Genomic DNA, 16,945 nt, shown 5'->3' on the forward strand with positions numbered 1-16,945 from the left:
CGCTTTTGAGTGTGTTGAGAGCATGCTTCACATGGTCCTTTCTGTCCTTCTGATTCTTCTTAGAAATTATCAACCCATCTTCACCTCAAAGATTCTATTCGTTATCAAGATGTCTAAATAGGAATCAAGCCAGCCACATATAAAGGGGGCTGTATGACAAAGATGTCATTTGGGCAGACAAGCAATTCTCCACAATGTCTTACTGGGCCAATGTTCAAAGTTTTAAAGGTATGCTCAAGCCGAGATTGTATTCAACAAACAAGATGAGGAGAGTGTGAAAATCGCATTGTGGAATTTCTCTGTTAGACTCGATTCTAATTGTGATGTGCATTACCTATAATTACATCAAAATTATTTTTGGCATGTTAAGGGGAAGCATAATACCAGCTCACTGCCAGGTCCAACATAATCATCATACTCTTGTACCATCTCGCTTACACTTGGATGCCATCCAAGCATCAAGATAAGCTCTTTTGGCCCTACTTGCCAATCTGCGGCCTACCAAAGCACATAAAATTTTCAGTAACTAAAAATCTGCACGCCCTAAGATCTGAATTTCAATTTTCATTAAACATAACAACTTGCCTTGGAAGGATTCTTGCCAATGAAGGAGGCTGAGAAATCTTGCGTTGAAGTCGAAGATGACATGGCAGAAACTTTCTCAAGACCATTTTCTGTGTTTCCACTATTCAACTCCAGAAGTTGTGGGGGAGCTTCCTTATATGCATCCTTTGAAGATATTATCAGAAGCTGAGAATTCACAGCATATAGTTATGAATAGTGTGCATTTTTTTTGCAAAAAAGAGACTTCTATTAAGTATTAGAGAAAACTGTTAGAGCAAGCTCCATACGGGAATACGGGATACACCATGCAATGCATGAAAAGCTCAAGAGCCAAAAGAGAAAGGATTGGGGTTGATAGTGCCATCTCAATCGGGTAGTAACCTCCGAGAAAAAGGGAGAACCCCTCCAAACTCGAAGAAATACATTCCTCCTAGAAGAGGCTGTCCGTGAAGGGCCCTGCATGCTAGCCCATATGGCTATCAAAGTGTGAACCATGTCACTCCAAATACCCGTGAACACCTATGATGGGTGTATCTGGGTGTCATCCAAGGCCTCTGTGCATCTGAATCTCCAAATGTGCCAAGAGGAAATGCTAGCCAAAATCTCCCAAGAGGTGTCCACTGAAACATGTGAAGCTCTGAAAGGAATATGTGGTACATCCTGAAGAGAGCAGAGCTTTATCACCTGTCGGCGGGAGTGCCCAAGAAGAAGGCTCACCCTCATAAAACACCTGGGGCCCAGTAAGGGATAACCATGCGACCGAGCCCCAATTCATGAAGAAAGGGGAAGTATGAAAAATGCTGAGTATTCGAGCAACTCCTTTCCAAACAATTCTCGGGCCCAAGTCCCCTGGAAAGGGGCGTCGGAGAGGGTGAGAGCCCCGTCGAGCTCGGACCCTGTTGCTTCGCGAGGCGCCGTCGGCGAGTCGGGCTGTTTGGGAATGCAGCCCTAAGCGGGTGGTAAATTCCATCCAAGGCTAAATACGGGCAAGAGACCGATAGCGAACAAGTACCGCGAGGGAAAGATGAAAAGGACTTTGAAAAGAGAGTTAAAAAGTGCTTGAAATTGCTGGAAGGGAAGCGAATGGAGGCTACGGGTGCGCCCCGGTCGGATGCGGAACGGCGAGAGCTGGTCCGCCGCTCGGCGCGGGGCGCTGGTCAGCGCGGGCCGATGCGACGGGACAAGAGCGGGCTTTCGATGGCCCACCTATGCCGTCGTGTCGACCGAGGCACGAAGCGCGCGCCACTCGTGGCGGGCTTTACGCACCTGCGCGCTCGAGGCGCTGGCGTTCTGGGCTTTCCATCCGACCTGTCTTGAAACACGGACCAAGGAGTCTAACATGTATGCGAGCCGGTGGGTGGCAAACCCATGGAGGCGCAAGGAACCTGAGAGGTGGGATCCCCCCCGTGGGGTGCACCATCAACCGACCGTGATCTTCTGTGAAAGGTTTGAGTGGGAGCGTACCTGCTGGGACCCGAAAGATGATGAACTATGCCTGAGCAGGGCGAAGCCAGAGGAAACTCTGGTGGAGGCTCGTAGCGATACTGACGTGCAAATCGTTCGTCAGACTTGGGTATAGGGCGAAAGACTAATCGAACCATCTAGTAGCTGGTTCCCTCCGAAGTTTCCCTCAGGATAGCTGGAGCTCGTTGCGCAGTTTTATCGGGTAAAGCGAATGAGATTAGAGGCATCGGGGGTGTAACACCCTCGACCTATTCTCAAACTTTAAATAGGTAAGCGGCCGGGGTTGCTCCGTTGAACCCCGGTGCAGAATGGGAGCTCCAAGTGGGCCATTTTTGGTAAGCAGAACTGGCGATGCGGGATGAACCGAAAGCCGGGTTACGGTGCCGAACTGCGCGCTAACCTAGATCCCACAAAGGGTGTTGATTGATTAAGACAGCAGGACGGTGGTCATGGAAGTTGAAATCCGCTAAGGAGTGTGTAACAACTCACCTTCCCTTATCAGCTAGCCCCGAAAATGGATGGCGCTGAAGCGCGCGACCTATACCCGGCCATCGGGGCGAGTGCGAGGCCTCGATGAGTAGGAGGGCGTGGGGGTCGTGGCGCAGCTCCGAGCGCGAGCCCGAGTGAAACGGCCCCCAGTGCAAATCTTGGTGGTAGTAGCAAATATTCAAATGAGAACTTTGAAGACCGAAGTGGAGAAAGGTTCCATGTGAACAGCAATTGGACATGGGTTAGTCGATCCTAAGAGATGGGGCAGTCCTGTGTCAAGGGCGCACTGCGCGCCGCGCATCGAAAGGGAATCGGGTCAATATTCCCGAACCGGGACGTGGCGGTGGACGGTAACGTGACCGAATCCTGGGACGCCGGCGGGGGCCCCGGGAAGAGTTCTCTTTTCTTTTTAACAGCCCGCCCACCCTGAAATTGGATCACCCCGGAGATAGGGTCCAGCGGCTGGTAAAGCACCGCACGTCTCGCGGTGTCCGGTGCGCCCCCGGCGGCCCGTGAAAATCTGGAGGAGCGATTGCCAATCACGCCCGGTCGTACTCATAACCGCATCAGGTCTCCAAGGTGAACAGCCTCTGGTCGATAGAACAATGTAGGTAAGGGAAGTCGGCAAAACGGATCCGTAACTTCGGGAAAAGGATTGGCTCTGAGGGCTGGGTGCAGTCCCAAAGGCAATGTTGCATTGACTCCTCTGCAGAATGACAATGAGGGCAAGTGGGATCAGCCCCAAATCGTGATCTCCACAGGTTCACTGCAATCCCTCCATGAATAGAAAGCCAAAAGAAAATAGTGATCTTTCTATTTCTGAGGGATTTCCAGAGCCTCCTCCAGAAATTCCTACGCAAATCTGCGATGATGAAGAAGCTATGCCACGTCAGAACGCATTACCATTGACGTAAATTGCTTTATTTTCCGTTCGAGTACCCCGGCATGGCTTTGCCACAGGTCCATGCAGGTAACACAATAACTTTTTGTTTTCTTGCATGAAGGGTCGATCTAACCAGCACCGACTACGAACGGCCGACCTACAATTTTCATCCCCCTCTCGCCCATGATCTATCCACTCCCACTTCTTGTCCTCTTCAACTGGGTCAAAGCCCAGTTGAAAGGGAAACAAAAAAATCCTCCTGTAGCCTAGAAATAGGAACCCAGCCTATAGCAGGTCTCTCATGACATTCGAGGAATCTAGACACACCTGAAAGAAACCTCGTCCCAACAAACGAACATCCTTAAGGTGGGGGGCGAGCTCCTGGGGAAGTGCCGCAAGCATCCAATCTCTAGCTTGTGACCTGGAGGGGTGGGAGCCATGGATGCATGCGAAGACAGTCGTGGAACACTCATGCTCCAAATCCTTTTGCAACTGCTGCAGCTCGTCTTTTGAGAAAGTGACTGTTCTCGCGAGCTGCAGCAGCGCAGGGGGGGCCTGCAGCAGCGAGGGAGGGGAGTCAAGGGGGGAGGCGGGGGGAGCAGAAGGTAGGGGGGAGGGGAGGGAGGAGAAGAGGCGGGGGGAGCAGCAGGTAGGGGGGAGGGGAGGGAGGAGGCAGCGCGCGGGGGGGGGGCTGCAGCAGCGAGGGAGGGGAGTCGGGGGAGGAGCAGCAGATAGGGGGGAGGGGAGGCGGGGGGAGCGGCAGGTAGGGGGGAGGGGAGGGAGGAGAAGCAAGGAGGGGAGGGAGGGGGCAGCAAGGAGGGGAGCAAGAAGGAGCGCACCAGGAGGAGCGGGGAGCAGCAGCCTGGCTCTGTTTCCCAAAGCTTTGGTGGAGATTAATAGTGTGCATTTCATGTGAGTCTCCTTTAAATTAATGATTAATTCTGAAAAGTTCAAAAAGTGATATTGAGAGCTTATTCACAGTAAAAGGTAAAGTCGGTAAGCCAAGGACACAACACTATTGTCAAGCATACATCAAGCTAAAATTTGAAAAAGTGGTTTCTTTTATATCTTCACAAACATTAGACCGCAAAGGCCAGTGCATCAATATACCCAACATTCCAGCAAAAACGGATTGCAAAGCTGCCAGTACCCAACAGGCCATAATAACAGCTATTGAACTGAGTGCTAAAACACAATATATAAAGTTCCCAATTAATAAGATTGTTGATCCTAGATTCTATTGGAACTTTGAAAGTTTAAAACAAACACTATTCAGGATATATGAATCACCTTGTCAGTCTCTTCAAGTTGCAACTGGTCTTTTGGGTGGAAGTTGACCTTTTTTCCACGCATCAGGCCACATACAACAGCCTGTAGCAGAGAAGGCATTTTTTAAATACAATATTTTACAGTATAAAATTTCCAACAGATTCTCAATATATACTACCACAGCCCAATTCTCTACAATGGGGAACTTAAGTGCAAGACACAAAAGTACCATTATTTTTGTTTCGTAAGATGAATAAGCACTATATATGATACATCATCATTTAATTGTGCTTTAAAACTTGTGTATAAATCAAGAGAGTGAGTTCTGTGGGTTAGGATTATTTGGGCTGTGATTGTTGTCCTGTCTGCAATCCCATTGGCAGTGCTGAATGGACTCCTTAGCAAGCGGAGAGGCAAAGAGGGATGTAGAGGGAGTCCCAAATGTGGACCTCCATTGATGTACTATAATCCCTCCATGGATAGAACGCAAAAGAAAAGAGTGGAGTCTTAAATGTGCCCCGTGAAATTATATAGTCAAAATGGCCTGCATGTACTCCCACGAAGTGCTGCTCCTCCCCACATCACAAACGCTATTCTATTCTCTCTTTCTCACACATTTTCTTCCTCTCATCTCCACTCCTCCCACTTTTGGCTGCCCCTTTCGTTTCTCCCTGCTTCCTTCTTCCACCTACCCTGCCCGTTTTTGCTATCTATTCACATCTCCTCATTTCTTCCCAGTTTTGCTGTCTTCTACTCATCTTATTCGATTTTGTCCGCAACTTCTTGTTTTTTCCCATTTTTTCCAATTTTTCATGTCGTCCTGGTTTGTTTCTATTTTCTACCTTGTTTCTGTTCACCTATCCACTTCTACTGCTGTTTGCCTATGCGTTCTGTCTATTTTTGCTCTACACCTACTTGTCTCTGCTCACTAGTGTATGAAGATGTTTCTTCTTATGCTCATGTTGTGGAGTTCTCATGTGACTGCCTTTTAGCATAGTGCACTCATATGTGTTGTCGTTCACTGCAGTACAGCCTATGACACCCACACACCACTGCACGGTGCACTCCACGCAATCCACTGCATTAGAGCATTGCAACACTCATGCTTCTCACACCAGCGGCCTTTGGCCTCCGGTAACACCTGTAGAAGGATAGGAACCCCTACCCTCAGACCCTCTCCACCCGCCTCTCTCTCCCCCCCCCTTTCCCTCTCTTCCTAATTCCTCCCTTCCTTCCCTCCCCATTTTGCCTCCCTCCCTTCTCCCATAGCTGTTGTGCCTACCCATCTACTGCCCCTCCCCTCTCTTGCTGCTTCCCCCTTTCTCTCTTTTGCTGCTCCTCCCCCCCATCCCACCCTTTCCTTTATCCTAGTTTTCTCTCGCCAATGACAGACATATCCTAATTTTTTTAAACAGGCCTTCCATCTTCGATTGGCAAATGCCTACCCATTCATCACCGTGAGGACTTGCATTTTCTCTAAAGATTGACTGCTATAGTCTCATAAGGATGTCGAGTTTGATAGCTGCACCAATATCTTCACATGCATCCATGGGTCCCACCCCTCCATAACTTAGGCTAGGGACTAGATGTTGGCTACCTTGCCTTCAGACCACACCTCTTGCCTATCAGATGTTTGTTTATTGGGGCAAGTTGTTTAGTTTAGTTTTTAATTCTCCTGAGTTGCAAGTACAGTATTTGAGGCTAACCCCTTGGCACTTGGTTGTACGAAGAATTTTCTCTCACCTTTTTTACTAGGCTTTGATCCAGTGGAGAGGACAGACGAGTCACATCACTTTTTTCTCAGACGACCTCAAGTCTACCAATGACTCCTCACCACAATCAAAGCTTATTTTGGTTTGGTCACATAGATCTCCCCTCTCGCTGGTTTATCCTCTTTTGCACTACGGAAGCTATTAGGTCTGATGGAGTCCCCAAATTTAGGTTCATCATACGTATAACAATTTTTATGACCATATTATGCTCAAGTGTCCGGATGTCTCTCTTTCGAGAGAGTCTCTGCTAGAGGATATCTTCCTAGAGACGTTGGATTTGGGCATCTTTTGTTAGAGGATCGAGTTTTCTAGCCTCCCAAGACAATGTTTGTGTTGTAGATAGATGGGGCACCTTGCAGAGCCTGCCCATGCAATACAGGTAGAATTTTTGGCCTCCCAAAATGGTGTTTGTGCTACATATAGATGGGGAAACTTGTGAGAGACTGGCCACGCAATACAGGTAGAGTCGTCACCTCGAGCAAGACAACAGCAAGTGTTAGAACATGGAGTCAAGTTGAGTGTGTCCTAGAGTCTTAGGGTGTCCTACAATTGTGTGGGTGTGAATGTGTCTAGTAGGTGAGCAATTAGTGCCACCTCCTAGAGTTAAGTAAGTTAGGTGTATGAGGTGGAGGTCTAGTGACCTCACCTATGATGTCAAAGAGAAGGCTGCCCTGCCTATAAAAGAGGCACTTGTACTTGCTATCACATCAATTTGTTGCCTCAATCTTGTCTCTATCATGTGATTATCTTCTGCTCTCATGTTCCAACACGTGGTATCAGAGCCAGCCGGGCTTCCTACACTTCCTACACGTGAGATGCAAGCCAGTCTGCTCCAGCCATTGCACAACTATTCTTTCCAGCTTTTCGATTTGCACGATTAGCTTATCTGGTTCGTTTGAAGCTTTGAGTCCACATAGCCAGACGCATCTCTATCCAATGATCTACTATCTCGTGGCTTTGCTCCTGATTCTATACCATTGGCGCTGCTTCCCGTGTCTCTGGGCTACAAATACTTGTAAATTGGCTATTCAAGAAGGATATACTTGTGCGATTCAGATGCACACAATTTTGAATTCTAAATCGGTGATTCTTTCTTAGGCGGCGCAAGGTATTCTGCAAGGCATAATCTTCTCTTCTCCAACATCGTTGAATGGGCATGCTACACAGAAACACAAGGTATTATGTGAGATGCATATTGTTATCAGTTCGTAATGGCATGATCTTGTCAGCATCATTCGAGCGTATTTTTCTGAGGTGGTTCTAGAGATTGCCCTATCGAAGCACATAAGACGGCGATGCATATCTGTTGGTACTCTGTCAACGGCGGCACATCTTCTGCCAGTTTCGATTGCCTGGTCTGTATTCATCTATTGATTCAGACACAGTCAACATATTTCAATCAACACAATTTTTCATTGATATCTGGCCACTCGGCCACTCTATAGCATATTATTTGACACGCTGGACACATTACGAATTGCTTTCAACAGAGCTTGGTTGATTGGGGTGATGCATTCGTTGATTGCTGCTCTCACCATGTTTATCCTTAAGACAATTATTCTGATTCAAGACGTATAGATGGCAGTGTATCTTTGTTAAGCGATTGATTGAAGAATGAAAAGCTACAAGCAAGGGGCAAGGTTTGCTAAATGGAAAGCTGTAGTCAGTATTCCTAATGGTCATTTTGTGCTAGTTGTTCAAGTGACTGCATGGGGCCTTGCACGATATGATGCAATTTCTCAGGACAACAGTATGGTTCCAATTGTGGATCCTGAGATTCTCTTGGATGGTGACCATGATCAAACACTTACAGTTGCAAAAAAGGATGGGAATAAGGTCTTTTACTTCCTCTTCCTTGCCGAAAACAGTGTGGTGTATGAAGGCAACCTGTTGAAACCGCCAATGTGCATAAAATTTAGACACTACAAAATCCCATACATATTGATGGTTCGGTTTTATGCAAGATCTACACACAATTATAATAGGAGTGCCTATGTTTGGAGTCTTTCTACGTTGGCCTTTAAGGATGCAATGAATAATCAGTCATACACCTCTCGAGAGTCTACTACAGCAGAATACCTACTTCAAGAAGCCTCTTATATTGCTGTGGAGACCACCACTAGACAAGGATATCGAAGCATCATTTCACTACAGCAACGGGGATCTATTTCTCCTCAAGGAGATGGGTCACACATTTTTCACCTTATTCAGTGAGTCATGGGTACTCTGCCTAGGATGACCCCCAAAATGAATGGAATAAAAGTCTGTGTTTGTCAGAGTCCATAAAGGTTCTCAGCCTTGGATAGTCCTCCTAAATTGATGTTTATTTTTCTATTTCTTGTGTGTGGCTCCTAGTCCCTTGTCAATCCCTACTTGGAGCCAGGGGGGGATGTGTTTTGTGGGAATCATGTATTGGCCATTGATAGGAGATGTATTGAGGGAACATTTTGGCTTTGATAGGTCTATTTGTTGGTGCATTGGTCTCCTAGACCTCTGAGTTGTTCATGCATCCATGCATGATGAGCCTCTGAGCCATGCTAGATGAGATTTCTATGTTATGCTCACTAGCCTCTGAGCCATGCTCACTTGCCTCTGAGATTGTGTGGGAGCCATGTCTAGTTCTAGACCGGCATGCACAGTTTTGATGACCATCATTGTCATATTCTGTTCTTGGTTCCATTCCAATAGTCCCTCACCTTTCCTCCATGGGGGGGTGTTAGAACATGGAGTCAAGTTGAGTGTGTCCTAGAGTCTTAGGGTGTCCTACAATTGTGTGGGTGTGAACGTGTCTAGTAGGTGAGCAATTAGTGCCACCTCCGTTTCGTGTTCCAACTGCTTCTCCGTATTCCCCAGCAAGCTCCTGCGAACTCCCTCCCCTCCTCCGCTCCCGTCTACCCCCCCCTCGCGCTGCGCGGCCCTCCCCTCCACCTCCTCCCTCACCGCCGCCTCCCGCGCGGCCCTCCGCCCCCCTCTCCTCCCCCTCCGCCCGTCGCTCCACTCCTCCCCTCTCCACGCTCCGCTCGCCCCCGCTTCCCCGCTCCGCTCCTCCCCTCTCCGCCCGTCGCTCCCCCCCCCCCCGCTCTGCTCCTCCCCTCTCCTCTCCGCTCCTCCCCTCTCCGCACTCAGCTCCCCCACCCGCCTCCCCCCCCTCGTGTTGCGCTACCACCCCCCCCTCGCCCCCTCCTGCCCCTCCCTGCTACAGCGCTATGCTGCCCCCCCCCTCCCCTCCCTTCCTCACCTCTCCTCCCCACCCCCTCTCGTGCGGCGCTGCCACACCTCCCCTTCCCCTTCCTCTCACCCTCCCTACGCTGCACTGCCCCCCCCCCCCTTTTCTTTCTCCTCCTCCTTCCTCCGCCACTCGCCCCTTCATCACCACCTCTCTCCCCCCCGCCTCCCCATACCTCTCCATCCCTCCCCCGCCTCAATCCCCCATCCCCGCCTCTTCCGTTTCCTTCCCCTTCCCCCGACTTTGGAGCGTTCGCAGTTAGGTGGTGCGATATGGCGGCCACGTGCCCGGAACCGATGGCCCAGACGGACCCCCCCCCTCCACCAGCCTATCGCATAATACTGACAAAGCACCAAGTCTCCTTGGTGAAGCAGGCCGCCACGGACTTCTCCCAGACATCCGTTTATGGGAGAGTCATTGGCTACTCCCCTTCACGAGCAGACATCAGGGACTGGTTGCAGTCCACCCTCTACCTTGAGGACGGTCACATCGAGGAGGTCGCACTCATGGGACGTGGCATCTTCTGGCTCAAGCCCTCCTCAGCACAGGCTGCGAGCGGACTGTGGGTGGGAAGATCATCCTCATGGTCCCATGGTACAGGGGTTTCAGTGTAGCGGACTTCGATGCCCACTTTCACATTCCTCGCCATCCAGTTACCCTCATCTTCCTAGGTCTTGCAACCGAGCTTTGCCCGATCATCAAGGACCTGGGGGCGCACTTTGGCTGGCCTATGCAGGACACCTACGTTGATGCGGCGGCAGCCCAAGGGGTGCCACGTGTCAAAGTGGCAGTCCTCGATCCGTAGAGCATCCCCTCGGAGTTCGAGATCAAGACGGACACAGGTGTGGTGACGCAGCGCATTCTGGTCACTGGTTGCCCAAATCAGTGTCTGAGATGCCATGGCTTCGGGCACCCCCAGGCGCGCTCCTGCCCTCGCTTCACGGGTATAGAACCTCAGAAGGCCCCCGTTCAGGCAACTCAGGATCCCCCCCACCAGTCAACGACACCCCCTCCCGAAGGGGAAGGCTGGACGGAGGTCAAAAGAAAACGGAAGGGAAACAAAGCAGGACCCAAAAAGCCTTCCCATGTACAGCAAGAGCCCCCCCTGTGGTCACTACTCATCAGCAACCCGGTAAGGGGAAGGAGAAGGGAAAGGAGAAGATCAGCCAGCCTCCCCCTCATCCTTCACCCCGCCCTCCTTCCCCTCCCCCCTCCTCCTCGGTCCCCCGACCCCCACCCCCTCCAGGATCCCCCCCCCACACCGGTGGTTTCCGCTCCACTCTCTTCCTCGAGCATGATCCAGAGGGAACCCCCCCCCGCCTGAGCCACCTGCAGCCCCGAAGCCAGCACAGACCTCCCCCGCGCCTATCCCTTCTGGCCCAGCGGAGGGGAGAGGCCCTTCCCCGCAGATGGCCAGCACCCCTCTCTCTGGTTTAGACTCCTCATCCTCGTCCCCACGCCCAAGGGCTGCTCCTAGAGCTCTTCCTTTGGAGTTTTATCGAGCAGGACCTTGGGATTATTTGGATGCAGCGGGTATTGGCTCCTTCCTTGCATGCCTAGACATCAGCATCTTCTTCCTCCGCAAGGGGGCGGAGGATAAGGTGTCCATCCTTGCCCCTCACGATGGTCCTAGCTATTCCTTCACTATCTCCAGTGAAGGGAATGAGCAATGGATGAATGAAAATGTTTGGGAGACGATACGAGATCAGTCCCAGGAGCAGGTGCAGGACTGGATCGGTAGCAGAGCAGCGGAGCTTCTTCAGCAGTAGTGGAAGGAGGGTGACGTTCGTCTGAGATGGCGCCACAGCGCCAAACGTTTCCGACTCCTAGTCATTATTCGGCCACCTCTGGAGTGGGCCTATGCGGAAGGGCTCCGCCCGTGGAGGACCTCAGAGGTAGCGGGCTTCTACAGTATTTCCCTGGCAGAGGCGTCGAGCTGGTTAGAGAGAGCCTACCACCACGGGACGAAGGGCCTCTCCCCTCTGTTGAAGGTTTTAGAGGATGGGTCCGATGATCCGGCCTCTCCTTCGAAACCCTCACAGGAGCGCCTTCGTCTGCACACTGGACATCCTCCGACTACTTTGACATGGACCACAAGCAAACAGCTGTTTGTGGCCCACCTTCCCTCCTCATGAGTATACGCATTATCTCTTGGAATGTCAACGGGTTCCACTCATCAGGAACCCGCAGCCCTAGGAAGATGGTGCTCAGACAGGAGCTCCAGCCAGCCTTGGTGGGAAGGGTAGATGTGCTCCTACTGCAGGAACACAAGCTTTCGGCTTCTCAGACTAGTATTTGTGGGAAGGTTCTCACAGGATGCTCCCACACCTACTGGGAACCTTCGATTGGCGAGCAGGGGAGGAGCGGGGGTGTCTGTACCTCCATCGACACTTCTCTAGTTCAGCATGTGTGTGGTTTTGGCACTCAGATCCCAGGACGTGCGCTTTGGGTGGGCTTGAATATTGAGGGATCCCGTATCGGCATCCTCAATATCTATGCCCCGACCGATCTCAGACGGAGAGCCGCTTTTTGGAGATCCTTGACAGACTTGTTGCCAGAGATGGACTCTTGGATTGTAGGAGGGGACTTCAACAACCTTGAGACCCTAGAGGATCAGCAGGGACGGGGCCCAGAGTTCCTCCGTATAGCTCAGGCAAAGCAGGCAGATTGGGATTCCTTCCTATTCGCAGTGGGAGGTCGGGACAGCTGGAGAGAGCCTTCCTTTCGCAGATGGACAGGGAGTCTGGACTTCTCTTGGGGTTACATGAGGGAGGGAGGCAGACTTCTGGAGCGGCTGGACCGTTTCTATGTCAGCGATTGGGTGCTTGGCAGAGGTGGAGAGTCAGGAGTGGTTCCAAGGACGACACTCTCAGACCATGCCCCAGTCATCCTAGCAGCCTCTCACTCCTCACCTCCACCCTCATGCCGGATCCCAGACTCCATCTACTCCAGAGCAGCGGTTCACAGCAGGATAGTGGACCTGTGGGAGCAGGATTGGGACCCCACCGGGGATATGGCAGCACAGGTAGCTCAGGCGCTTGCTGAGTCTAGCCTCATATGTCAGCAGGAGGCGATTCAGGTCAGGCAGCAGTGTTGGGCGAAGGAGAGGGGTCTCAGACGAGATCTCGCTTTGATTCAGCGGGGATGCAACAGTCTTCTCCAGGCTCTGAGGAGCTCAGACAATAGGAGGGCCTGAGCCATGCTAGAGGAGATCACCCAGCATCGCTCAGAGTTCTCATTTCATGCTTCCAAGTCCTTCTGGGCTAGGAAAGGCAACAGGATGTGCAAAGAGTTCTTCAGGACTCATGGACAGAGGTCAACAGGGGAACAACTCCGATCTCTTAGAGCGCAGGATGGTAGTGTCAGGACAGATCCAGACGAGGTCCGAGACTTGACAACAGATTTCTACAGATCATTGTTCCAGCAGGAGCCCCCAGACCCTCGTGGCCGCCTATGTAGGGAGGAGGTGTGGAGGTCTACACCGCGGCTCGTGCAGCCTAGCATGAGTGACTCCCTTCTCGCCCCTTTCACTGTGGCGGAGATGCAGGATGCGGTGAGCGCTATTGATGGGCAGAAATGCCTAGGTGAGGATGGCCTCTTTAGAGCTTTCTTCACCACCTTTTGGGAGCAGATCCACCGGCCCTTGCTCACAGCCTTCCAGCATATCTTCTCCAGCAGGTAGATGCCGAAGAGCCTTGCGACAGGCTTGATTTGCCTCATCCCCAAAGGGGGGACCGTCAGGAGATCAGACAGTGGCGCCCTATCACCCTCCTCCCGACCGCCTACAAAATCCTCGCCAAGATGATCAGTAGCCGCATCCGCCCCTTGCTACACGACTTGATTCATGACACCTAGACTGGTTTTGTCCAAGATCGCAGCATTTTGGACAACATTTTCACTTTCTCAGAGGCGACGGAATGGGCCCAGCACAGTGGCCAACACCTTGCCATACTCGTTCTCGACTTTGAGAAGGTGTACGACAGGGTAGACTGGTCCTTCTTGGAAGGTACACTCTCTCGGTTCAGTTTCCCGGACGAGTGGATCAGAGGTATTGCTAGCCTCTACAGGTCGGCCTCCAGCTGGGTTATCATCAGCGGTAGGATGGGGGAGAGATTCACACTCGAGCGCTCGGTGCGTCAGGGCTGTCCACTAGCACCCTACCTCTTCCTATTTTTTGCGGAGGCCATGACCCACTTCCTTCGAGCCCGTACCACTGGTCTTTGGGGGATGCGTCTCCCTATTCGAGACGATGCAGAGCTTCTAGACTCCGAGTATGCAGACGACATAGCCCTATATGTGCAGGATGATGTCGAGTCACTGGAGCGAGTGAGACTGTCCCTAGAGATTTTTTGCCTTGCGGCTGGGGCGAAAATCAACTGGCATAAGTCAGTTGGTTTTCTTACGGATCCGGGAGCCAGCTCACAGTGGGGTATTTTCCTGGGGTTTCGCTGGATCCCTAGAGGACAGACGACACGTTACCTGGGATTCCAGGTAGGCCTGGACATCACGCCGGCTCAGCAGTTCTTGCCGGTCCTAGCCTCCATACGACGGAAGCTTGCTTTCTGGAGCACGGCTCGGCTATCCTTGGTAGGCAGGGCCCTTGTGGTCAACCAGGTCCTTCTAGCCACTGCTTGGTATGTGGCCTCTTGCTGGTGTTTCTCGCGATCATGTGTAGCCCAGTTGAGGAGACTGGTGCGGAACTTCCTCTGGTCTGGTTCAGAAGGTTCCGGCACCACCAGAGCTAGGGTCGCCTGGCAGACGGTCATTCTTTCCCAAACAGAGGGCGGCCTTGGCATCATAGATCCAGAATTGCAGAGTCAGGCACTACTTGGCAAGTTAGTCATCCGCGGTCTGACCCCAGGAGGGCAGACGTGGAAGCTCTTGCTTCAGCATGGTCTCACCGCGTGTACCCCCCAGAGAGGGGGTGTTTGGCAGCCATCTATTCAGTGGATCTTCACTTCTGCCCCTTTGACTCAGCCCCGTTCCCCCTTCCTCCGTAGCCTCGTCTCGGTCTGGAGGAAGTTGCAACACAGCCTCTCCCAGGTTCCCCCTAGCTGCCGAGAGGAGATAGACAGACAGCCCCTGATCTAGAGCAGCCAGGTGACAGATGATACAGGTCACTAGCTTGGAGAGAGATCCCATATCCCTTGGGCGCTCTGGGCACGTGGGCCCGCGCACTCGCTCTGGGTTTGGAGGGACGTCTACAGCCAGCTGAGCCCTGGCGAGCTGGCAGCAGCAGTAGGTACGGCACATGGGATCCAGGCTCGACGAGCAAAGATTGATGCTGCCATTCCTGCAGATTGGAGGATTCCCATGGTCACCGAACATCTCTTCCCGGGAGATGAGAAGTGGCTAGGACAGTTCACTCCACGGGGCATTCCTTTGTGGTTGCAGGCCTTTTCTCGGACTCCTCGATACACTCCTTCTCCGTCGCCGATGATAGCCGCCTACAGAGCAGAGAGGCCGTGATCGACCCCCAGCTTCCCTGGCAGCGCCTTTGCATTGTAGGGCTGCAAGGGAAGACGTGGCATATAGACCCCCTGATTATGCAGGACCAGGATTGGAGACTCTGGATTTGGGAGGGCCGTTCCTTGACAGAGGTGGAGTGGGACCCAAGGGAGTGGCGTTGGCCACCATTGGAGACCTCAGAGAACCCTATCCCCTTCTTCTCTTACAGTGCGCGTACGGGTAGGCGTGCTCTTGGGGCTCTGCAGCGCGGGCTACCCACACAGGCACATAGTTGGTATGCCCAGGGGATATCTCTGGTCTTTCTTCGCACTTTCTAGAAGACTCTTTGGGCTAGCTGGTGGCCGAGGAAGATCTCTTACTTCCTTTGGATGGTGGCACACAAGGGGCTACCAGTTGGCAGCTGGCTGAGGCAGATGGGACAGGAGGGGCACTGCCAGATGTGTTTTCAAGAGGAGGAGTCCCTGAAGCACTGCCTTTGGAGCTGCTCGCATGCGCAGACAGTTTGGAAGGGAGTCATGGGGATCTTAGCGAGGGCTGCACCCGAGCTAGGACCGATCACTTGGGGAGCCGTTTGCTGGTGCAGCACTGAGATGGGGCATCACTTGGCTTATGAGTTCGCTAGGCAGGATCCCGTCTTCTTCATCACGCAGGCCACTTGGGCATACATGGATAGCTTCCCTTGGCATCTGACAGAGACAGATGCAGGAGCGATGACTCGGCACCCAATTTGGGAGATCATAGGGAGCATTGCAGGCTGGCATATCTGGACTTCGAGATGCGTGCAGACCGTAGGAGATCATACTTCTTCTGCTACCTAGACCCTAGCAGACATTTGGAGCACGATCGTTCACACGCTCAAGGGTCAGTGGGATCAGATTCAGGGGGAGTCCCGGGCAGGGAAGGAAAAGAGACGGCGCTTCCTTCGCGACTGGAACCACCGGGAGTTGTTCTTCCAGCACTCTGCTCAGAGTCTTCAGTGGCATTACGCCCCCCCACCGTGGCTGTTTGTCCACTCTCCGATAATTATGCCCTAAGAGGCTTGTAATTAGCATTTTGGCTCCTCGGGCTGTATCCATTTTGTGATAGCAGCCCGCTGGCCTTTAGGCCTTCTTGTACTCTCGCTTTCAAGTAATATAACTAGCACTACTTTTTGCGCAAAAAAAAAAATAGTGCCACCTCCTAGAGTTAAGTAAGTTAGGTGTATGAGGTGGAGGTCTAGTGACCTCACCTACAATGTCAAAGAGAAGGCTGCCCTGCCTATAAAAGAGGCACTTGTACTTGCTATCACATCAATCCAATGATATCAATTTGTTGCCTCAATCTTGTCTCTATCATGTGATTATCTTCTACTCTCATGTTCCAATAGCAAGAGGGTGTGCGGTCAGACCTTCATTTACAGATAGAAAATAACAAATGACCTGGACTCCTTGGGTTCTTTGGGACGTGGACTTGGGTAGATCGAAGGAGGCATTTAAAGTGTGCTGCAAAGAACCACAGACGCTGTGCGCGCTGCCATCATCAGTAGTAGGTAGAGATGGACTTCGTGTCAACTCCCATGCAATAAGAGGAGCAAGCCAAGGGATCCCCCTTAGGTCAGCCCTAGACATCTTGGATATTTTCTTCAACCCTTTGGTGGACCCAATCTCCTTGACCACTAAGCTTAGGGGAGTTGCCACTTCCTGCCCCCTCAGCCAAGATACTCAGCCTAAACCCCAATCCCCTGATTTTATTCCCCCGCCTCCCCCTCCTTCTGTCCACTCGACCTCCTCTCCGCTCTTGCCTCCTTGCTTCCATCTGCTCTCGCCACCA

The 16,945-nt window shown here is 52.0% G+C and overlaps 1 protein-coding gene and 1 pseudogene across 1 annotated transcript in view; one reads left to right on the forward strand and one right to left on the reverse strand.

The window, feature by feature from the left end:
• Positions 1-384: 384 nt before the first annotated feature.
• The window catches only part of LOC147879379 (putative ion channel POLLUX-like 2), a gene marked incomplete at its 3' end in the record, with an annotated part of 161,432 nt that continues 144,871 nt past the window's right edge, over positions 385-16,945 (reverse strand). Inside the window, exons 5-7 of the mRNA XM_087372213.1 lie at positions 4,691-4,771; positions 586-750; positions 385-498 (exon numbers count right to left, since the gene is read on the reverse strand). Of these exons, the coding sequence (XP_087228339.1) occupies positions 385-498; positions 586-750; positions 4,691-4,771 (360 nt within the window). The remainder of the gene's footprint in view (positions 499-585; positions 751-4,690; positions 4,772-16,945) is intronic.
• LOC147879380 (25S ribosomal RNA) lies at positions 1,325-3,113 on the forward strand (annotated as a pseudogene).

The sequence above is a fragment of the Dipteris shenzhenensis genome, unplaced genomic scaffold (genome assembly GCF_047967505.1).
Source record: "Dipteris shenzhenensis isolate YYH24624 ecotype China unplaced genomic scaffold, Dip_SZ_1.0 scaf0029, whole genome shotgun sequence".
Lineage (NCBI taxonomy): Eukaryota > Viridiplantae > Streptophyta > Polypodiopsida > Gleicheniales > Dipteridaceae > Dipteris > Dipteris shenzhenensis.